The sequence below is a fragment of the Podarcis pityusensis genome, assembly GCF_964106645.2.
Source record: "Podarcis pityusensis genome assembly, chromosome: 2".
Lineage (NCBI taxonomy): Eukaryota > Metazoa > Chordata > Lepidosauria > Squamata > Lacertidae > Podarcis > Podarcis pityusensis.
The window spans coordinates 117,441,798-117,464,390 of record NC_138029.1 but is presented as its reverse complement, the minus strand read 5'-3'; the positions used below and the strand labels follow the sequence as shown (position 1 = coordinate 117,464,390).

The 22,593-nt window shown below is 48.1% G+C and overlaps 1 protein-coding gene across 5 annotated transcripts in view; it reads right to left on the bottom strand.

Moving 5' to 3' along the window:
- The window catches only part of LOC308469342 (uncharacterized protein), an 86,185-nt gene that overhangs the window by 10,442 nt on the left and 53,150 nt on the right, over positions 1–22,593 (bottom strand). The window contains exon 1 of one of the 5 annotated variants that reach the window (XM_080991644.1): positions 17–211. The exons of 3 other annotated variants lie outside the window; for them this stretch is intronic. In XM_080991644.1, the coding sequence (XP_080847770.1) occupies positions 17–178 (162 nt within the window). In that variant the 5' untranslated portion in view covers positions 179–211. Of the gene's footprint in view, positions 1–16; positions 212–22,593 lie in introns of those variants that run through there. One more of the 5 variants, XM_080991647.1, reaches the window with a different exon arrangement.

Genomic DNA, 22,593 nt, shown 5'->3' with positions numbered 1-22,593 from the left:
CCCCCGCCTCCTGCACCTCGGACTCCTCGCTCCGTCCCTGCACCGGAATCCGGCTCCTCTCCGGGGAAACTCGCCAGGCCACCGCCCGCTGCTCCTCCGCTCTCCTCGGCGGGGGACAGGAAAGTGCAGCCGCTCCCGAGTCCCCCTGGCTGGCCCCGTTTCCTGCCTCTCTGAGCATCGGAGCTCGCTGGCTGTGGGTTGGGCCCTGGGAGGCTGCGAGGCTGGATGCGCCCCCTTGCGCTGTCCCTCAAAATTTATTGTATCATTGGAATCTACCTGGCATCTTCTCGGATATCCAGAATGTTGCACAAATAAGTCTCCTTGTGATCCGATGTGCAGTCACTGGTTTCCTTATCAGCAAATATTTTCAGAAAGCTGGGACGATGCCACCCTGCAGCCATAGCTGTCAATTTTCAGATTTGAAAATAAGGGATCAGCAGCCTCACCTGCCCCGGGGACAGTCTACAGGATATCTAACAATCCGGGATAGCAGCGGGAAATGGCACTGGAATAAGGGAATTTCCCGCAAAAAAAGGGAAGATTGACAGCTATGCCTGCAGCCCGAATGGGTAGCTGGAGGAGGCAGTCCAGTTCCCAGCTCTGCTGGTTGGGATCATGCAATCACTTAGCTCCAGCAACCGACCTTTCCAAACCCTCCAACATTTCTCTGATGAAAATAGGGACATTTTACTATTTATACACCGCACATCTTATTACGCTGCCCCAGCCACTCTGGGAAGTTTCCAACTTATATAAAAAACATAATAAAACATTAAACATTAAAAAACTTTCCTATACAGGATTGCCTTCAGAGGGCCAGGGGTTGGATAACTCCATTCCCTCCAACATTTCTTCAATGAAAATAGGGACACCCTAAGGAAAAGCGGAATATTCTGGGATCAAATCAGAAACCAGGACGGCCTCTCTAATTCTAAACAGTGGCACTTGGAGGGTTTCTCTTTCCCTGCTTTTTCATTCGCTGCCTCTGGTCTCCTGCATCCATTTAGCAGAGGAGGGGAGTGGTTTTGGCCTTATACTTCTCCAACCCCCACCCCACCCCACCCCCAATATAACCAAAAACACCAGGAGACACACACACACCATTTTGGAGTGAGGACCAAAAAAATAAAAACATTTTCTTATTTTATTACTTATTTTTGCAGTTCAATCTACTGTATCTGAAATATACTCAGAGTCGCAAAGTGATTTCATGCTCTTTATTCAGCTCATAGTGGTGAGGAGGAATGAATGATTGTCCCCTCACAGTATCTGCTTTATATACATTATTTACACAATGGGCTGCACATGATTGGCTAATTCTGGAATTCTACTGTAAGCCAATCAGGTTGTGGATTCACTTCTATCTGGAGCAGGATTGGGTGGTTCCTGCCAACCAATCATACTGCTGCATTGTTCTAGGACCAATCAGACTGCTGCATTCTGAATCCTATTGTTCTAGGACCAATCAGACTGCTGCCTTTTGGATCCTATTGTTCTAGGACCAATCAGACTGCTACAGTTTGGATCCTATTCAACTCAGTACATAACACCCCTCCCCTCTAAGTTCCAGTCCTGCCCGGGAGGTCGCATTCATAGTCCTCAAGGTATGCCGGCGGCCTACGTGTGCGTTGTGGCCTGGGGTGTTCCCTGGTCCGGGCTCCGGGTTCTGGCTCGTGTTCCAAGGATGCTGGCTGTGATGCGGCTGTTTGGTCTGGTGCAACCGGCTCGCTCAGTCGTGGTTCTGGTTCCGGTGTCCTTTCGGCCTCCCGGGTCCTCTCTGTATTTACTGATTCTGCCTCTCCTGCTGGCCCCTCCTGCTCTATGGGCCTCACTGCCCCGCTGTTCCCTTGGGACTCCTCTGACCTGTCCTCCTCCTGGTTTTCTCCCGGGAATCGTCGCCGTATCTGGTCGCAGTGGCGGCGCCAGCATTGCCCCCCATCCGTTAGCACCTCGTACGACACGGGGCCAGTGACCCTGGTGATTGTGGCGGGTACCCATGCTGGGCCTGCCCCAAAATTCTTTGCGTACACTGGGTCCTGGGCCTCGAAGGTCCGGGGGTTCCTGCCTTCCCCCACCACTACCTCATCCTGAGCTCTATCGGGGTGAAGGCGGTCCAATCTGATTGCAAGGCGCCGACCCATTAGTAGTTCAGCGGGGCTCCGGCCAGTCGTTGAGCTGGGGGTGCTGTGCTGTGCTAGAAGGAATGTGGCAAGGCGGTACTCCCAGTCCCCTTGCGTCATGCGGCGAAGGGTGTCCTTGGTGGTCCGCACCATGCGTTCTGCTTGGCCATTGGTGGCAGGGTGGAACGGCGCCGAACGGATGTGGCGGATGGCGTTCTGCGCTGTGAAGGTTTGGAATTCTCCTGACGTAAATGCAGTCCCGTTGTCTGAGACGAGAGTGTCAGGGAGCCCGTGGGTTGCAAACAGCCTGCGTAGTACCCGGATGGCTGCGGACGTGGAAGTGGACGGTACCAGTGCGACTTCCAGCCATTTGGTGTAGGAGTCCACCACTATGAAGAATGTTTTCCCCTGAAAGGGGCCAGCGAAATCCACATGCAGGCGTGACCATGGTGCTCGGGCGGACTCCCAGGACTGGACTGGGGCCCTTGGGGGATCTGGGCGGGATTCTTGGCAGGCCTGGCAGTGTTTGACCCAGGCCTCTATCTCTCCATCGATCCCCGGCCACCACACATAACTCCTGGCAAGGGCCTTCATTCTTACTACCCCTGGATGTGTCTCGTGTAGGGCTGTGAGGACCCTTTTGCAGAGGGGCTGGGGAACAACGACTCTGCTTCCCCATAACAGGCACCCCTTGTGGGCCGACAGTTCATGTTTGCGGGTTGTGTAGCCGGCGAATTCTGGCCCGGGGCTGCTGCTGGGCCAAAAGTGATTTCATGCTCTTTATTCAGCTCATAGTGGTGAGGAGGAATGAATGATTGTCCCCTCACAGTATCTGCTTTATATACATTATTTACACAATGGGCTGCACATGATTGGCTAATTCTGGAATTCTACTGTAAGCCAATCAGGTTGTGGATTCACTTCTATCTGGAGCAGGATTGGGTGGTTCCTGCCAACCAATCATACTGCTGCATTGTTCTAGGACCAATCAGACTGCTGCATTCTGAATCCTATTGTTCTAGGACCAATCAGACTGCTGCCTTTTGGATCCTATTGTTCTAGGACCAATCAGACTGCTACAGTTTGGATCCTATTCAACTCAGTACATAACAGTATCTATAAATTTTATTGTTTATAGCCAATGGCCACCACAATACAATATGAGCACAAATCACACAGCTGCAAAACAAAAGACATTGCATGCACCAGACCAGGATAAATCTATAGCGTCCAAAATTTATTTTCACGGTTGTTTCAATGGGAAGGATATAGGGCAGCAGAGTCCAGGTGGTGAGGTCCAGATTACAGCTTCCATCATCCTTGACTGCCAGCCCTGCTGGCTGAAGCTGATGGGAACTGGACAACAACATCTGGGGACACCTCAATGGCTATGCTCTGATATACAGAATCTACAAAAGATTAAGGCACTGATCCAGAAGAGAATGAACTGAGAAGAGGCCCCACTGAATTATCTTGGAGCAACTGTAACTGTAGTGTGTCAGTGTGATCTGTCTGAAGTGAAACAGAGAAAGATCACTAAATAATAATAATAATAATAATAATAATAATAATTTATTATTTATACCCCGCCCATCTGGCTGAGTTTCCCCAGCCACTCTGGGTGGCTCCCAATCAAGTGTTAAAAACAGTACAGCATTAAATGTTAAAAACTTCCCTAAACAGGGCTGCCTTCAGATGTCTTTTAAAGATAGGATAGCTGCTTATTTCCTTCACATCTGAAGGGAGGGTGTTTCACAGGGTGGGCGCCACTACAGAGAAGGCCCCCTGTCTGGTTCCCTGTAACCTCACTTCTCGCAGGGAGGGAACCTCCAGAAGGCCCTCGGCGCTGGATCTCAGTGTCTGGGCTGAACGATGGGGGTGGAGATGCTCCTTCAGGTATACAGGACCGAGGCCGTTTAAGGCTTTAAAGGTCAGCACCAACACTTTGAATTGTGCTCAGAAACGTACTGGGAGCCAATGCAGATCTCTCAGGACCGGTGTTATGTGGTCCTGGCGGCCACTAAATGTTAATAAGCAGAAACCTGTGCAGAAACAGAGACAATACTGCTCATGTGAAAGAAAAACGTTTCATAATAAACTATAAGAGAATTCAAGGGAGAACGTGCCCGTGTTTGAATAAGCAGAATATTGTACAGTGGTACCTCAGGTTACATACACTTCAGGTTACAGACTCCTCTTCTATTCTCCTCAGTTATATGATTATGAAAGTAAAGTTCTTTTGAATAGCAAGAGTCTGGCCGCTGTATAGTCTGTAAAAAGGAACTATCAACTAGAATAGCTATTTTGCTTCCTAACTATAAGCTACTCTGTTACTTTGGATATCATAAAAATTCACAGACAGACAGACTTTAATGTTGTATACAGTGTAAGGCTGGGGAATTGAGAGGCGGGTAGAGCGAGCGGGGGAGGGGTAGTACACTTTCGTTATTTTACGAAGTTCATACGCAAGGTGTTTATGTCAGTGTGACATGGGTAGCGTCTCTTCCTATTCATTTATTAGTTTTCATTGGCAGTGAAAAAGATCGTGGGGCCCAGGGCACAGTTGGTTGCCTTCAGTTGACTGCAGTAAAGATGGTGGAGGCTGAACCATTTTGAGGACGTGAGTTGCAATTTGAAGAAGACGTGAGTTGCAATTTGACATCATCTGGAGGGGCCACAGGTTACCCAACAGGTCCGTTTTCAGCGCCTTCACCTTCTCCTGGTGCAGCTGCCCTTGGAACTCCTCGTACTGGATGTGCTTTTGTCCTGTGATGCCTCTGCAGGTGGGCCTTCTGCAGGACGGAGAGGGCCTCACCACAAATGAGGCACATGGGCATGCCCTTCAGCTCCACAAATAATTTGTCGTGTGTCCATCTTTTTTGAAAATGCGGCACTCCAAATCTATCTTCCTCTTCTAGTGGAAACATTGATTGTGTCCAGGAACAGACAATTAGGCAGACGGAGCTGTTCTCATATAGGAGTCCTATGCTGCCTATAGCCAGCCCTGGTCAGTAATGTGTCTGCAGCTCTTTGAGCCATTGAAGTTTCTGAGCTCTTTTCAAAGGCAGCCCCAGGAAGAGTGTGTAAACTAACTCCTACGCAATGTGGCACCAGACTGCTTTCTTTTTTTGTAATTATCTGTTTGTTTTAAATTGTGTAGCTTAAATTCTCTTGATGCTTCTTTTTTTGAGAAGGGCCTCTTACGGTCACAAAGCAATGATTTTCGGTGCAGCTCCATAACACTGATTGTGCCCTCACACTGCCTCTTTTTGTGTGGGGATTTGGATCCAGAAAAGGAGCAGACAGGGAAAGGTTAAGTAGAATACCACCCACCCCCCGCGCCACCCTTAGGTGTGCTCAGTCTTCCCCTGCTTCATGACTCCAGCTTCCATGAGAAGGCAGGATAGAGCTGCAGAAAACAGGAAGTGGTCCTTCAACCGGCCAGGACATCTCACCATCACAGACAGATCCAGTCTCCTGCTATAGAGTAAGGAGTGGCCCAGGGATGGCAGAGAGAGGAGGGGAAGGGGCCAGGGACAGAAGGAATGGCAGGGCTCCAGATGCTCCCTTGGACCCTTCCCCTGACACCAAGGGGAGCTCCTCTTCTGGGGCTGAAAGCATTGGGGTGGTTAGATTTTATCAGTATTGCAAGGAAGCATAGAAGGAAAGGTAAAAAACACCTATGCGGTTTATTAAAGTTTATTAAAGTATCTGTGGTTTTTCCCCTGTGTGAGTTCGTTGGTGTATTCTAAGTGATCCACTATAACTAAAGCTCTTTCCACATTCAATACATTTAAATGGTTTCTCCCCTGTGTGAGTTCGTTGATGTCTTCTAAGTGCCCCACTTTGACTGAAGCTCTTTCCACAATCCACACATTCAAATGGTTTCGCCCCCGTGTGAGTTCGTTGGTGTCAGGGGTTCAGGGACAGAGGCACAGGATAGGCAGGAGATGGAGAGCGATGGGGATGAATCCCAGGGCAGCGAGGAAGAGGATGACAATGACTCAAGAGATTCCATGAGTCTTTCCAGCGAATCAGAGGATTCCCAGAAGGGGGCACCGGTGGTCAAGGCCAGGGGAGCCCCAGGGGGAACGTGTCAGGAGCAGGGGGCCAGCGGGGGATCCCAAAGTGGCAGCTGGGCGTCAGGACCAGCCTCCCCGCCAGAGTGCAGCGAAGGGGGTGGAGGTTCCAGTGTATCAGGGGAAGCAGCTCCGGCAGCAGAGAAGGGAGGGAGGTCGGAGCAAGCCACCCTCCCGGAAGGGGAGGGGAGTAGTGAAGGGAGTAGTGTAGCTGTCAAAAGGAAGGTTAGAGGTTGGGCGCACGCGCCAAGTTCAAATGTGAAGGCGCGCGGAAGTACAGTGAGCCCGGAGGAGGGGCCAGGTCCCAAAGCCCGCAGGAGGGGGGAAGAGCAAGCTGGGGATTCCGCGTCAGGGGAATCCAGGAGGGGCGAAACCCCAGGGGGCAGGAAGACCCTGCGGAAAAGGAAAGAGAGAAAGAGGTGGAGCAGAGCAAGCCTCTTAAACTGGTGCAGGGGAGGGACTGACTCAGAGGGGACTTCAACGGTCTAAGCGTAACAGACGTGGGGCTGCGCGCCTCGGATGTGAAGCAAACAATGAACTCCAATAAACACTTTTGTATATAAGAAGAGATTGGCGTTGGTCTTTTGTGAGCTGAGACCTGAGGCAGCCCTGACAGTTGGTGTCTTCTAAGAGCTTCATTTTGACTGTAGCTCTTTCCACATTCCATACATTGAAATGGTTTCTCCCCCATGTGAGTTCGTTGGTATATTCTAAGTGATCCACTTTCACTGAAACTCCTTCCACATTCAATACATTTAAATGGTTTCTCCCCTGTATGAAATCGTTGGTGACTTCTAAGTGCTCCACTTTTGCTGAAACTCTTTCCACATTCAATACATTTAAATGGTTTCTCCCCTGTGTGAGTTCGTTGATGTATTCTAAGGTATCCATTTGGACTGTAGCTCTTTCCACATTCAATACATTTATATGGTTTTTCCCCTGTGTTAGTTCGTTGGTGTATTCTAAGTGATCTACTATCACTGAAGCTCTTTCCACATACAGTACATTTAAATGGTTTTTCCCCTGTGTGAGTTCGTTGGTGTCTTCTAAGTTTTCCACTTTCACTGAAGCTCTTTCCACATTCAAAACATTCAAATCATTTATCTCCTTTGTGAGTTTGTTGTTGACTCCTCAATTTCTTTGTTTTCCCCCATAAATTCACATGTGGCTCCACAGAATTCTGCCTTTCATCTTCCTCACCTGTTTGGGAGTCTGGGAGGAAAGAGAATCCTGTTAGACTTTCAAGAAAGACAAAAAGGGAACTGAACACATGTCAATTCCAATCTGCACCTTCTCTCATTGTAACACCTTCATTCTCCACTATCCTCTCTAGGTTCCAAATTTTTTGCAAAGCAGATGAGATAATGGCAAGAGCAACACATGATCAGTCCATTCACACTTAATAAAGCACCATCGTTTTATAATACAGATCTATGGTGGAATTGTCTTATTAGACACATCTATTTTTTCTTTCTGAAGTGAAGAAATGATCTCAGGCTCAAGTAACAGTATTTCCCTTGTGAAATAAATAAAACTTAAGTGCTACATGTAACTGTAAAAATATTGCAATATATTGGAACCTAAGAAGAGCCTGCTGGATCAGGCAAAGGCCCACCTAGTCCAGCATCCTCTTCTCACAGAGGCCAACCAGATGCCTGTGGGAAACCGGCAAGCAGGATTGGAGCACAAGAATCTTCTCTGCCTTCCTGTGCTTTCCAGAAACTAGTATCAAGAAGTATTATTGCCTAGGACCACGAGGGCAGAGCAGAGACATCAGTCTTATCTTTTTTTCAAGCTATCCAAGTTGCTGTCTTTCACTGTCTCCTGTAGGATGGATTCCATAGATGAACTACGCTTCTTTTTATTCATCTTTGCAGCCCTTAAAAGCTGATAAATGTATTATGGCCTAAGCTTTTGTGGGCTGCAGTCTGACAATGTGGACTCTTGACCAGGAAAGCTGGTGCCACTATAAACTTCTGAGTCTCTTTGTTGGCTTTGTGTACTTATTTTGAAATTTGCACCAAGCTTGTACCACAGTATCTCCATGGAAGCTTAGGAACAGACAAAATTACAGGGTGTCAGCTCTGTGAATCTCAAGCCTCTCGTGCCTCCGCTGAGAACGCAAGAGATGTGATTCAGTTGGAAGGTGAAGCGGGGAGGAGCAGCCAAGCTGCAGCAGGAGCAAAGAACAAAGAGCAGGAAGAGGGGGTGCTGGGGGGTGGGGGCACAGACTGTTAGCTCCAGTTTGAGCTCTGACACAGGGACCCCAGAAATAGCCTGTCCAAAAAATCGTAGGCTCGAGAGAATCTGCGAGAAGAGGGGAAAAGAAAGCGAAAGTGGGGGCTTCTTTGCTGGAGGACTCGGCAACTGCAAGCTGGGATGAACAGGCTGAAGACTGAGCTCCACAGTGATTTGTGAGTTTGAGGAATAAACCTGAGATAATTACTACTGGAGTTGTCTCGCATCTCTGCGGGAGAACCAAGCCATTACACAGGGGCGCTATAAATTATAATCCCACTCTCTCCCTCCCTCCCTCTCACACACAACCCCAGTCTGTAAGATTTACACAATTTGCTTATAATACCAGACACTCTTGGACTTAATATACCCAATCCTAAGTGTAGAGCCTCCAGCCACAGGAATTGTGTATCATGATCACTGGTCCTTTGTCCCTTAAGCCCACCAAACTGGGGAGGTGCATACATTTATTCTCTTTTGATGCTGGTGGAATGTATCATTCTGACTCTGTCTATAAAAAATAAGGGTAATAGAAACAATTTAAATACATTAATTATAAATAATTATGGGAAGCATTTCCATTCCCCTTCACCCATTGTTCAGGATTGGTGTGCAACATCATTATCATCAATTATTCCTGCCGTGGAAATAACATCTAAGATTTCAAAGCCTGGAGGAAGAAAATCTGCCCCCACTACTTTAGGAAAAGGATTCAAGAAACAAAGAGCTGCTTCAGAGAAGGCCTCACCCCTTCCTTCTTCCTGTCAGGAACTTCCTTCCATTTGTCTCCTCTCCATCTTTTCCTCTTTCTCCCTCCACCATCCATCTATCCCTGTCCCCATCTCCTCTCCCTTGGAACTCACCAGATTTCTTCAAGGGTCCTGGGAGGGAATGCTCAGAGGTTGTGGGGAGGGATGCGGGAGACAGCCTGACCAGGTCAACCGTCCATCTTCCTCCTTCCATCCTGGCCAGGGTTGCAGGTTCAGTCTCAGCTAGGTTTGCAGCTTCAGCTTCCTGAGGAGCGCAGAATCCAGAGCAAGTTGCAGGTTCCTGGGAGGGAGGGAAGAAGAAGCCAAGGGAGTCTCAGAGCCCCTTCAGGAATTCTCCTGCCCAAGACATTCTACTGCCCCGGAGAAGCGCCAATTGGGCACCCCCTTCCCAAGAGCCCCCACGCATTTTCAAACACCTTTGGCAATTCCTTTCACCTGCCTGTCCCACCTCCCTTCCTGTGAGTAGATCTCAAGAGTTGTTTACACCATGTGATCCCTTAAAGAGGGCAATTCTTTAAAACTGAAGGCCATTTCTACAAAATGGAAGACTTCCAAAGGCAGCCTTTTACAAGGAAATTTTTGATGGTTTTTATTTTGTTGGAAGCTACCCAGATGGGCAGAGGCAACCCAGTCAGATAGGCAGGATGCAAGTAATAATAATAATAATAATTGCTTCCTGTCCTGGGACGCCGGTGGCGCTGTGGGTTAAACCATAGAGCCTAGGACTTGCTGATAAGAAGGTCGGCGGTTCGATTCCCCACGACGGGGTCAGCTCCCGTTGCTCGGTCCCTGCTCCTGCCAACCTAGCAGTTCGAAAGCACGTCAAAGTGCAGGTAGATAAATAGGTACCACTCCGACGGGAAGGTAAACGGCGTTTCCGTGCGCTGCTCTCCTTCGCAAGAAGTGGCTTAGTCATGCTGGCCACATGACCTGGAAGCTGTACGCCGGCTCCCTAAGCCAATAAAGCGAGATGAGTGCCACAACCCCAGAGTCGGTCACGACTGGACCTAATGGTCAGGGGTCCCTTTACCTTTTTAAGGCTGTCCTGCTAGGCATGCTGATCAGAGACTCTGTCCCAACAACCCCTTCAAATGCAACAGGGCTTCCTATTTTTACTGCTATCAGTGGGATCAGTCAAACCACGAAGCCACTGATCAACCAGAGTTTCCTGTTTTGACCAAGCACATTTTGAAGTTAGATTAATCTCCCAGCTTGTTCCAAAGCTGGCAGCTGTAGTTTCCTGGTTTGGGCAAAATGGAAAGTTTGCTAGTTATGGCTCATAAGAGACTGTCTGGTTTCATCACAGTTCACCCTCAGGGCTGGCCAAATCATGAGGTAAGCTGGGACAATTAGGTCAGGAGGCAGATGCAGGGAGATACGGGACCAGCACATTCCCAGCTCCCCTGTTTGTTAGCCTTGCTGCCAGTGCAGGACCACAGCTGGTAAATTTGTGCAACTACCCATGCAGAGTCCTTCTCTTTTCCCCTCCCTCACTAAAGGTTGGGTGGGGGTCCTTCCTGGAGTGATGCATTCTGGTTGTGGGGGCCAGGAGACTGTGGTGGCGGCGGCTAGAGTTTTTTGTTTTGAACTTGGGTCAACTTAGGTTTTATCGTAATGTACCAAATGTACACTAGTACAGCAATGTACTAAAAACTGTTCCTATTTGTAACCCAGCTTTTCAGGCTGTGATTCATTCATCTGAACATGGACATTATCTTAATAAATCTTGGAACAATCTTGCAAGGTAGGCCAGTGTTATTCTATTTGCACTGCACATGGGATCACTGAGGCTGCAAGACGTGCCAAGATTTTTATCTCAGTGGGGAGAAAAGAGCATTTTGGAAATGGAGGCAATTTAGAGGAGGAAAATGGGGGTTGGTGGAAGGACCCCTCTTCTGACGTAGCTTCTGCTCTGATGAAATTCAGAGTCCCCTGCAGCTGTTTAGGTAAAGTAAGAAAAGAAGGAGATATGATCACAAAACTCCCATGTATAAGAAAGTTTGGTCTAGCAAGCCTGGTGGGATAAGTCCCACGATTGGAATGTAATAATGGAGGGATACAATATATTTCAGAGAAACAGACCAGACAAGAAAGGAGGAGGAGTGGCGTTATATGTCAGGGATGTGTATACCTGTGAAGAGATCCAAGATTTAGAACCTCAAAGCCAAAGTGAAAGCATTTGGGTCAAAATTAAGGGAGAGGAGAATAACAGTGACCTCATTGTGGGAGTTTACTATAGATCCCCAAGCCAAACGGAGGACATAGATGATGCCTTCCTGGAACAGATGGCCAAGCACGTAAAAGGAGGGAGATGGTAGTAATGGGGGACTTCAATTACCCGGATATTTGTTGGATGTCAAACTCAGCCAAGAGCATAAGGTCAAACAGATTCCTCACTGGCCTTGCAGACAACTTCATTGTCCAGAAAGTGGGAGAAGCTTAATATTATCACCAATTTGGAAGTGGATGGAAAGATTATACAGAATCCAGTGGAGTGCTTTCAGAGGTATTTTAAACATCTATATACGCAGGAGACCCGAAAGAAATGGACATTGACCGATTTTTGAAAACAAATGGATTACAAAAAATCTCTCAAGAAAATAAGCTAATGCTGAATTATAAAATAACAGACCAGGAGGTTGAAGGAGCCATTCAGAACATGCAATTGGGCAAATCCCCAGGACCGGACGGTTTGACCGCAAGATATTACAGATCCTTGAAAGAATGGTTAGTACGGCCCTTAAAAGATGTTTGTAATGAAATACTGGAAGGGGAAAAAGCACCAGAGTCGTGGAAGGAAGCATATATCACACTTATACCAAAAACAGAGTCTGAAAAGACACAGCTTAAGAACTACCGCCCTATATCATTGCTCAACGTGGATTACAAAATTTTTGCTGATATTATGGCTAAAAGGTTAAGAAAGATACTGGTAGAAGAAATCCATAAAGATCAAGTGGGCTTTCTCCCGGGGAGACACTTGTCTGACAATACGAGGAATATAATTAACATTTTAGAAAAATTACAAGTGAAGATTAACACAAAAGCAGTTTTGATATTTGTGGTCGCGGAGAAAGCCTTTGACAATATTTCTTGGAGTTTTATGAAGAAAAATTTACAGGGAATGGGGGTAGGCCAAGGTTTTGAAAACGGTATAGGTGCAATTTATTCATAACAAAAAGCCAAATTGATTGTGAATAACGTAGTTACAGAAGAGTTTAAGATTGAGAAAGGAACACGACAGGGGTGCCCAATCTCTCCATTGCTTTTTATATCGGTCCTGGAGGTTTTGCTAAATATGATTAGAAAGGACCAATTGGTTAAAGGTATACAAGTCGGAGCTAAACAGTACAAATTGAAAGCATTTGCGGATGATTTGGTATTGACATTACAGGAGCCAGAATCTAGCACTAAAAGAGTATTGGAATTGATTCAAGAATTTGGTCAGGTAGCAGGTTTCAAGTTGAATAAGCTGAAAACTAAGGTTTTAGAGAAAAATCTAACACTGATTGAGAGAGAGAGGTTTCAGAAAGAGACAGGATTAACATTGGTTAAGAAAGTGAAATACCTTGGGGTTAATATGACTGCTAAGAATGTGAACCTATTTAAAGATAATTATGAAAAATGTTGGACGGAAGTAAAAAAGACTTAGAAATATGGTCAAATTTGAAGCTTTCATTGCTAGGCCGAATCACAGTGATAAAAATGAATGTATTGCCAAGAATGTTGTTCTTGTTTCAATCATTGCAAATTTTGGATAAAATGGACTGTTTCAAGAAGTGGCAGAGAGATATTTCTAGATGTGTCTGGCAGGGCAAGAAGCCCAGAATAAAATTTAAAATATTAACTGATGCAAAAGAAAGAGGTGGATTTGCCCTGCCAGACCTCAAACTTTACTATGAATCAGCCGCATTTTGCTGGCTGAAAGAATGGCTGCTTCTTGAGAACACAGACATTTTGGATTTAGAAGGTTTTAATAATGTATTTGGGTGGCATGCATATCTGTGGTATGATAAGGTCAAAGCACATAAAGCATTTAAAAACCATATTGTCAGGAAAGCTTTGTTTAATGTTTGGATAAGATACAAGGATCTGCTTGAAAACAAAACTCCTAGGTGGTTGTCACCATTGGAAGCTAAGGCTCTGAAAAAGCTTAATGTGGAGGCCAATTGGCCGAAATATTGGGAGATATTGGAACAAGAAGGAGACAGATTAAAGCTGCAGAGCTTTGAAAAACTAAAAAACAAAGTACGGGATTGGCTTCATTATTATCAAATAATGGAGGTTTATAATTTGGATAAGAAAATTGGGTTTCAGGTGGAGAAATCAAAATTGGAAACAGAATTGTTAGATCCTAAAACTAAGAATTTGTCGAGAATGTATAACTTGCTGTTGAAATGGAATACTCAGGATGAAACGGTGAAATCAGCTATGATTAAATGGGCTCAAGATGTTGGACATAACATCATGATGGCTGACTGGGAACAGTTATGGACCACAGGTACTAAGTTTACGGCATGTAATGCCTTAAGAGAGAATATAATGAAAATGATATACAGGTGGTACATAACACCAGTCAAGCTTGCAAAAATCTATCATTTGTCCGATAATAAATGTTGGAAATGTAAAGAGACTGAAGATACATTCTTTCACCTTTGGTGGACGTGCCCAAGGATTAAGACCTTCTGGGAAATGATCTATAATGAAATGAAAAAGGTACTTAAATATACCTTCCAGAAGAAACCAGAGGCCTTTCTCCTGGGCATGGTCGGCCAATTGGTGGCAAAGAAGGACAGAACTTTTTTTATGTATGCAACAACAGCAGCAAGAATACTTATCGCAAAATACTGGAAGACACAAGATTTACCCACTCGGGAAGAATGGCAGATGAAAGTAATGGACTATATGGAACTGGCGGAGATGACTGGCAGAATCCGAGACCAAGGTGAAGAGTTGGTGGAAGAAGATTGGAAAAAATTTAAAATTTATTTACAGAAACATTGCAAGATCCAGGAATGCTAGAAGGATGTTGGAATGAAGCAATGTGGTTTTAGCAGAAATGATATAAAAGATTAGGTAAAAATTGATTTTTTAAGTGGTGAAACGAGAATGTAAAATTATAGTACACTAAGATAAATTATTAGGATAAAAACCAAGCGGAAATGATTTGCTGAAATACTTAATTGAACTAGAATACAAAAAAGGGAGGTGTGAGGAGGTCAGGGAAACAAGTAAATGAAAGATAAGACATGGAAAGATGGAAATGTTCTTAATTGTTTATACTTTCTTGTATTTTGTATTTTCTGCTCTCTTTTTTATTTTTTTATTTTTTAAAATTTTTCTTTTCTTTTTCTCTTTTTTGTAACTTTTTTGAAACTCTAATAAATATTATTTAAAAAAAAACAAAACAGAAAGTGGGAGAAGCAACAAGAGGAACAGCCATTTTAGATCTGGTCCTAACCAATGTTGATGACCTGGTTAGTGGGGTAGAAGTGGAAGGATCATTAGGCGCGAGTGATCATGCTCTTCTGAAGTTTACTATACAGCGGAAAGGAGCAGCCAAGCATACTAGGACTCAATTTCTTGACTTTAAGAAAGCCGACTTCATAAAACTTAGGGAAGTGCTGGGTGAGATCCCATGGACAGTAATACTAAAAGGAAAGGGAGTTCATGATGGCTGGGAGTTTGTTAAGAGGGAGATAGTAAAAGCACAACTTCAGGCAATACCAATGAGACGGAAACATGGAAGGTGCCTAAAGAAGCCAGGGTGGCTATCTAAAGAACTTTTAACTGAGTTAAGATTAAAAAAGGATGTGTACAAAAAATGGAAAAGGGCGGAAACCACCAAAGAGGAATTCAAACAAATGGCCAGCACGTGTAGACACAAAGTCAGAAAAGCTAAAGCACAGAATGAACTCAGGCTTGCTAGAGAGGTTAAAAGCAACAAAAAAGGCTTTTATGGGTATGTTCGTAACAAAAGGAAGAACAAAGAAACAGTGGGGTCACTCAGAGGAGAAGATGGTGAAATGCAAACAGGGGACACAGAAAGGGCTGAACTCCTCAATGCCTTCTTTGCCTCAGTCTTCTCCGATAAAGAAAACAATGCCCGACCTGAAGAATTTGGAGCAAATGATTCAGCAGAGGAAACACAGCCCAGAATAACCAAGGAGATAGTACAAGAATACTTGGCTAGTTTAGATGTATTCAAGTCTCCAGGGCCAGATGAACTGCATCCAAGAGTATTAAAAGAACTGGCAGATGTGATCTCAGAACCACTGGCAGTCATCTTTGAGAATTCCTGGAGAACAGGCGAAGTCCCGGCAGACTGGAGGAGGGCAAATGTTGTCCCTATTTTCAAAAAGGGGAAAAGAGAGGACCCAAATAATTACCGCCCAGTCAGTCTGACATCAATACCAGGGAAGATTCTGGAGCAGATCATTAAGCAAACAGTCTGTGAGCACCTAGAAAGGAATGCTGTGATCACCAATAGTCAGCATGGATTTCTGAAAAATAAATCATGTCAGACAAACCTGATCTCGTTTTTTGACAGAATTACAAGCCTGGTAGATGAAGGGAACGCAGTGGATGTAGCCTACCTTGATTTCAGCAAGGCATTTGACAAGGTGCCCCATGATATTATTGTAAAGAAGCTGGTAAAATGCGGTCTTGACTATGCTACCACTCAGTGGATTTGTAACTGGCTGACTGACCGAACCCAAAGGGTGCTCATCAATGGTTCCTCTTCATCCTGGAGAAGAGTGACTAGTGGGGTGCCACAGGGTTCTGTCTTGGGCCCGGGCTTATTCAACATCTTTATCAACGACTTGGATGATGGACTCAAGGGCATCCTGATCAAATTTGCAGATGACACCAAACTGGGAGGGGTGGCTAACACCCCAGAGGACAGGATCACACTTCAAAACGACCTTGACAGATTAGAGAACTGGGCCAAAACAAACAAGATGAATTTTAACAGGGAGAAATGTAAAGTATTGCACTTGGGCAAAAAAAATGAGAGGCACAAATACAAGATGGGTGACACCTGGCTTGAGAGCAGTACATGTGAAAAGGATCTAGGAGTCTTGGTTGACCACAAACTTGACATGAGCCAACAGTGTGACGCGGCAGCTAAAAAAGCCAATGCAATTCTGGGCTGCATCAATAGGAGTATAGCATCTAGATCAAGGGAAGTAATAGTGCCACTGTATTCTGCTCTGGTCAGACCTCACCTGGAGTACTGTGTCCAGTTCTGGGCACCACAGTTCAAGAAGGACACTGACAAACTGGAACGTGTCCAGAGGAGGACAACCAAAATGGTCAGAGGCCTGGAAATGATGCCTTATGAGGAACGGCTAAGGGAGCTGGGCATGTTTAGCCTGGAGAAGAGGAGGTTAAGGGGTGATATGATAGCCATGTTCAAATATATAACAGGATGTCACATGGAGGAGGGAGAAAGGTTGTTTTCTGCTGCTCCAGAGAAGCGGACACGGAGCTATGGATGCAAACTACAAGAAAGAAGAGTCCACCTAAACATTAGGAAGAACTTCCTGACTGTTAGGTCGTGGGTTGACATAGCAGCCGGCACAGCGATTTCTTCAAGTAGCTCTTTATTATGGTAAGCTGGAATAGAACTGACTGCGAACAGCTCAGCCGGCCTGTATTTATAGGCAGCCGGCTGTCAACATTGTAACCACAACAGCCCAGAGTTCCCGCCTAAAATAACAGACGCGGACCTGAGTGAAAACTATCTACAGACCTGAGTGAAAACTATATACAGTATCCCCCTGTTGGCCCAGGGTGAAACTACACTACATAACACCCCTCCCCACCGAGATAAGGCGTTAGTTACAATCGTAATGGTTTCCTTATATACAGCACTACGCGTAATGGTTCAATTAAGCACAAAAGCATATCGGTTACATTTCCCATACTTAGACCAACAGTGATACCTGTCCAACAACATAGTCCTTTAAATAAGTTGGGCGCTTGGAAACTCTGCCAGACCGCCGGGGACTGGTAGCCAAGTCCGGAGGGCCACACAGTTCTCGCTGAGGCTGTGGTGCGACCCTAGGTGGCGTTGGAACCAACTCCCCTGGATCCGCTGCTGTGGGTGGAGCCTCCGCAAGTGGAGTGGTCTGAGTCTGTTCTGAAACGGCTTGGTTCGGCTCCACGCTGGCAGCTTGCGAGGGAGGTGTAGGTGGGGCCTCGCCATCTGTACGTGTCTCTTCTGGAGCCGCAAGCGCAGTTGGGGGCACCTCGGTAGTGTCCAAGTCCCCAACCCTGCGCCTAAGCTGGTCTATGTGCCGTCGCCACAAGCGTCCGTCTTCGAGTGCCACCTGGTACGAGCGAGGTCCAGTGACTCCCACTACTGTGGCTGGCACCCAAGGGATGTCCCCCACATAGTTCCGGGCAAAGACCTGGTTTCCTGGGACAAATGACCGTGGTGCGTTGGCACAGCCTGGGGGTTCAGCCACGGCAAAGTCTGGGTGTAGCCGGTCGAGCGGTGACCTGAGGCGGCGGCCCATAAGCAGTTCAGCAGGACTCCTCCCTGTGGCCGCATGAGGGGTGATGTGTTGCACGAACAAGTATTCGGCGACCCGCTCATGCCAGTCTCCCTGGTCCAGGCGCGCCAGTGCCTCTTTTGTCGAGCGCACCATTCTTTCCGCTTGCCCGTTGCTGGATGGATGAAAGGGTGCCGTTAGGGCATGGCGGATGCCCAGTCCCAAAAGATACCGCTCAAACGTGCCTGACGTGAACTGCGGTCCGTTGTCAGAGACAAGGACATCAGGACACCCATGCGTTGCAAACAGGCCTCGCAGCACCCGGATGACAGCTTCGGTAGTGGTGGAGGGCATCAGGGCGACCTCCAGCCATTTGGAATAGGCGTCCACCACTACCATAAAGGTCCGGCCGTGAAAGGGGCCAGCCAGATCGATGTGCACCCTCGACCAGGGTGTCTTTGGCGTCTCCCAGGTGTGTCCCTTAGCTGCCGGTGGTGCAGGCCTCGACTCCTGGCACGCTTGACAGGCGGACACCCAGGCAGTGATGGCATCGTCCATATTAGGCCACCAGACGTAACACCGAGCCAACGCCTTCATTTTGACAATTCCCGGGTGGCCAACGTGCAGAGCCTCCAGGACGCGCTGACGGAGTCCCTGGGGAATCACGACGCGGTCTCCCCACAGCAGGCAGCCGCGATGAGCTGAGAGTTCATGTTGTCTGGTTGCGAAGGGCTGGAACTCCGATGCAACAGGCCCTTGTGGCCACCCCCTCCACACCCAGTTGAGCACCCGGCTGATGGTGCGATCCTGGGCAGATGCGGAGGCCACAGTGGCAGCCGATACAGGCGCTGCCGGAAGATCCTCAATCAGAAGGAGCGATGAAGCTGGAGCCGGGTCTTCCACAAATGCTGGAAGAGGGCAACGGCTGAGGGCGTCGGCATGGCCCATCGATTTCCCCGGGCGATGGATGAGCCGGTAGTGGTAGGCAGCCAGGAAAACAGTCCATCGCAGCATGCGTGGTGAGAGGACCGGTGGAGTTGGACGATCACCGGCGAGGAGGCCCAGGAGTGGCTTGTGGTCAGTGATGAGGTCAAAAGTCCTGCCATAGAGGTATTCATGGAACCTCTTCACTCCAGCCACAAGTGCTAATGCCTCCTTGTCGAGCTGGCTGTAATTCCGTTCCGTCGGAGATAGTGTCCTGGAAAAGTAGGCGAGCGGTGCTTCTCTTCCATCTGGAAAACGGTGACTAAGGACAGCACCGATGCCAAAAGGTGAGGCGTCGCAGGCAAGGACCAGCGGCCTGGATTCACTGTACTGTACCAGCACACTGTCTGAAGAAAGGAGAGCCTTGACCGCGTTGAAGGCCGCCGTCTCCCGATGACCCCAGGCCCAAGGCGTCTTAGTGCTAAGGAGTCGGTGAAGAGGCTCAGCCACTGTGGCTTTGTGGGGCAGGAACATGTTATAAAAGTTCAGCAGCCCCAGGAATGCCTGCAACTCCGTTTTGTTCTTTGGGGTGGGGGCCTGCTGGATAGCGCGGATCTTGGATGTGGTTGGATGAAGACCGGAGGCATCGATAAGATAGCCCAGGAACTCTACCTGTGGAACGGCGATCTGGCACTTGTCCCTCTTTACCTTGAGCCCGGCCTCCTGGAACCTGGTCAGCACGGCACGGAGGCGCTCGAACAGCTGCTGGTGTGAGTCTGCAGACACCAAGACGTCATCAAAATATGGTACCACGCCCGGAAGCCCTTGCAGGAGACGCTCCATAAGGCTTTGGAAGATGCCAGGAGCCACACTCACCCCGAACTGCAACCGGCGGCAACGGAAAGCCCCCCGGTGGGTGACGATCGTCTGGGCTTCAGCAGTGGCATCATCGACTGGCAGTTGTTGATAGGCTTGGGCAAGGTCCAGCTTAGCGAAGACCTTACCCTCACCCAGGGAATGCAGCAGGTGTTGGACAACAGGAACCGGGTAAGCGTGCTGCTGAAGTGCCTTGTTGATCGTGCACTTGTAGTCAGCGCAGATTCTCACCGACCCATCTGGCTTGACAGGCGTGACGATGGGGGTTTCCCACTTTGCGTGGTCAACCGGCTCCAAAACTCTTTGGGCGATCAGTTTGTCCAGTTGTTCGTCCACCTTAGCCTTGAGAGCAAAGGGAACCCGGCGTGGCTTTAGCTTGATGGGGGCGACTTGTGGATCAAGGCTAAAGGAGATGGGCGTACCTGTATATTGGCCCAAGGTGCCGTCAAAAACCTCGGCAAAGTCTTTGACCAGACCCTCAGTCTCTGCGTTAGAGATGCAGTTGATGCCGGTGACTTCCAGGCCGAGGGCATCAAACCAGTCTAGCCCTAGGAGGCTTGGCCGCTGACCTTCGACCACCACCAACCGGAGCAGGCCCGAAAAATCCTTGAAGGCGATCCGGAACCGGCCAACGCCTACCACGGGAATGTCGTTTCCCTGGTAGTCTCTCAGGTGTACGCGGTGAGAGTCGAGTTGCCTTTTGGACACTCTGGGTACCAGTCTTTTGATGGTGCTCCATGACACGATGGACAGGGCAGACCCGGTGTCGATCTCCATGTCACATGGAGCTCCTTCAATGAGCACCGTGACGTTCAGCTTGCGTCGCGTAGGCGAGTCGGTTTGGCCAATCGTGGTTCCAGACGGGCAGCGGCAGTTGGTGAGAGCGAAACAACTTTCCTTGGCAGACTGGAGTGAAGACTTGGACTTGCGAGTCGATGAAGGGGGGGTGTCAGACGGAGCCGATCGGCAGACCTTAGCGATGTGGCCCCTTCTGGAACACTTCCTACAGATGGCGTCTCTGAATCGACACTTGGCACGGGAATGGTTGCCTCCGCAGCCAGCACATTCCGGTTGGCCCTTGGACTTCTGTTGGAACTTCCTGCGCTCCCGCTTTGTCTGGTGCACGTCATCGTCTTCACTGGAGGATGCCTCCTCACTGCTGGCCTCTTCATGATGCACCGGAACTGGCTCCCTAGCAAGACGCGGGCTGCTGGACTTGCGGATCTCCTGGGCGGAGCGTTCAGCAGCTTCTGAGGCCACAGCCTCCTCAGTGGCTTTCTGTAGCGTGAGGTCTGGCTTGGCTAGGAGGCGCCGTTGCAGATGGATGTCCCGGACCCCGCAGACGATTCGATCCATCAGGGCATCGTCTAAGTCTCGGAACTCACAGTGCATGGCAGCCTGTCGCAGGGCGGTGGTGTAGTTGTTGATTGACTCCCCCTCTGCCTGGTTCCGGTGGTAGAACACATGGCGGGCAGCAATCTTGGACGGCTTTGGTGCGTAGTGGTTGCGGAGCTTCTCTTGGATCGTGTCCCATGGTGTTGCCTGGACTGCTTCAGGCGCAACCAACGCTCGGGCCGTCTCAAACACCTCAGGCCCACAGAGGCTGAGGAATAGGCCCCGCTTCCGCTCCTGTGATACTTCTGTCAGCTCGTTGGCTTGGAGGTAGCAGTCGAACCGAGCGAGGTAGGAGTCCCATGATTCAGAGGCTGGCGCAAAAAGCGGTAGAGGCACAAGTGAAGCCATGATCCCGATGCCGGCGTGAAGGGCGATGGATGGAACACAGTGCTCTAGCCAGAACAGTCAGCTCTGAATTGGTTCTGCCCAGTGATTTCGCTCAGTGATTTCGCTCTGTGATTCAGCTTAGTGATTCAGCTCAGTTCAGAGGCTGGCCGCATCTGGCTGTGCTCTGATGTCCATCCATCCCATCCTCGTCGCCAGTGTTAGGTCGTGGGTTGACATAGCAGCCGGCACAGCGATTTCTTCAAGTAGCTCTTTATTATGGTAAGCTGGAATAGAACTGACTGCGAACAGCTCAGCCGGCCTGTATTTATAGGCAGCCGGCTGTCAACATTGTAACCACAACAGCCCAGAGTTCCCGCCTAAAATAACAGACGCGGACCTGAGCGAAAACTATCTACAGACCTGAGTGAAAACTATATACAGTATCCCCCTGTTGGCCCAGGGTGAAACTACACTACATAACACTGACAGTAAGAGCTGTTTGACAGTGGAATTTGCTGCCAAGGAGTGTGGTGGAGTCTCCTTCTTTGGAGGTCTTTAAGCAGAGGCTTGACAACCATATGTCAGGAGTGCTCTGATGGTGTTTCCTGCTTGGCAGGGGGTTGGACTCAATGGCCCTTCTGGTCTCTTCCAACTCTATGATTCTATGATTCTATAACCCAGTGAGAGGACTGAGCATGTTCAGTGGACAGGGAATGCTGATCCTGGCTGCAACTTCTAGCATGTTGGAAAGGCAGCAACAGATCTTTGTATATGATTAAGGTTGCGACAGACCCACCTAACATTTAAAGTACATGGCTTCACCCAAGAAATCCTGTGAGCTACAGTTTGTTAGGGGTGTTTAGAACTTTAGCAATAAACTACAGGTCCGGTGGTTCTCTGGGGGAAACCACATGCTTTAAATGTATGGTATCTGCACAGCCTAAGAAACTGACAAAAGGCATATTGACCAACAAAATCAAAGAACTCACTCCAAAATATTTTAAATTTGATGGTCACAAACTCTCTTGACTGAAGACATTCTAACTGGCATTCCACTGGCTGCATATGGTTTGCCAAGCCTCAGGGTGTGTCCTGCTAGTCCCTGCCGTTTCCATCTCCTGATCTGATCATAGGATGAAGATCTCTCTCTGTTCTGGAGAGAAAGATCCCTAAAGGGCCCTTAGAGAGATCTTTTAAACTCCAATTTCACCACAAAGCAGCACAGTGCTGAAATGGGGTTAAAGCCCTGCTCTGGAAATAAATGATCCCTCTGGCTGCTCTTTAAAGAGGATTTCTAAAGAACAATCAGAAGGGTCTTTTTTCCACAGATCTCATTGCTAATTCAGAAGGGTCTTCTTGTGCT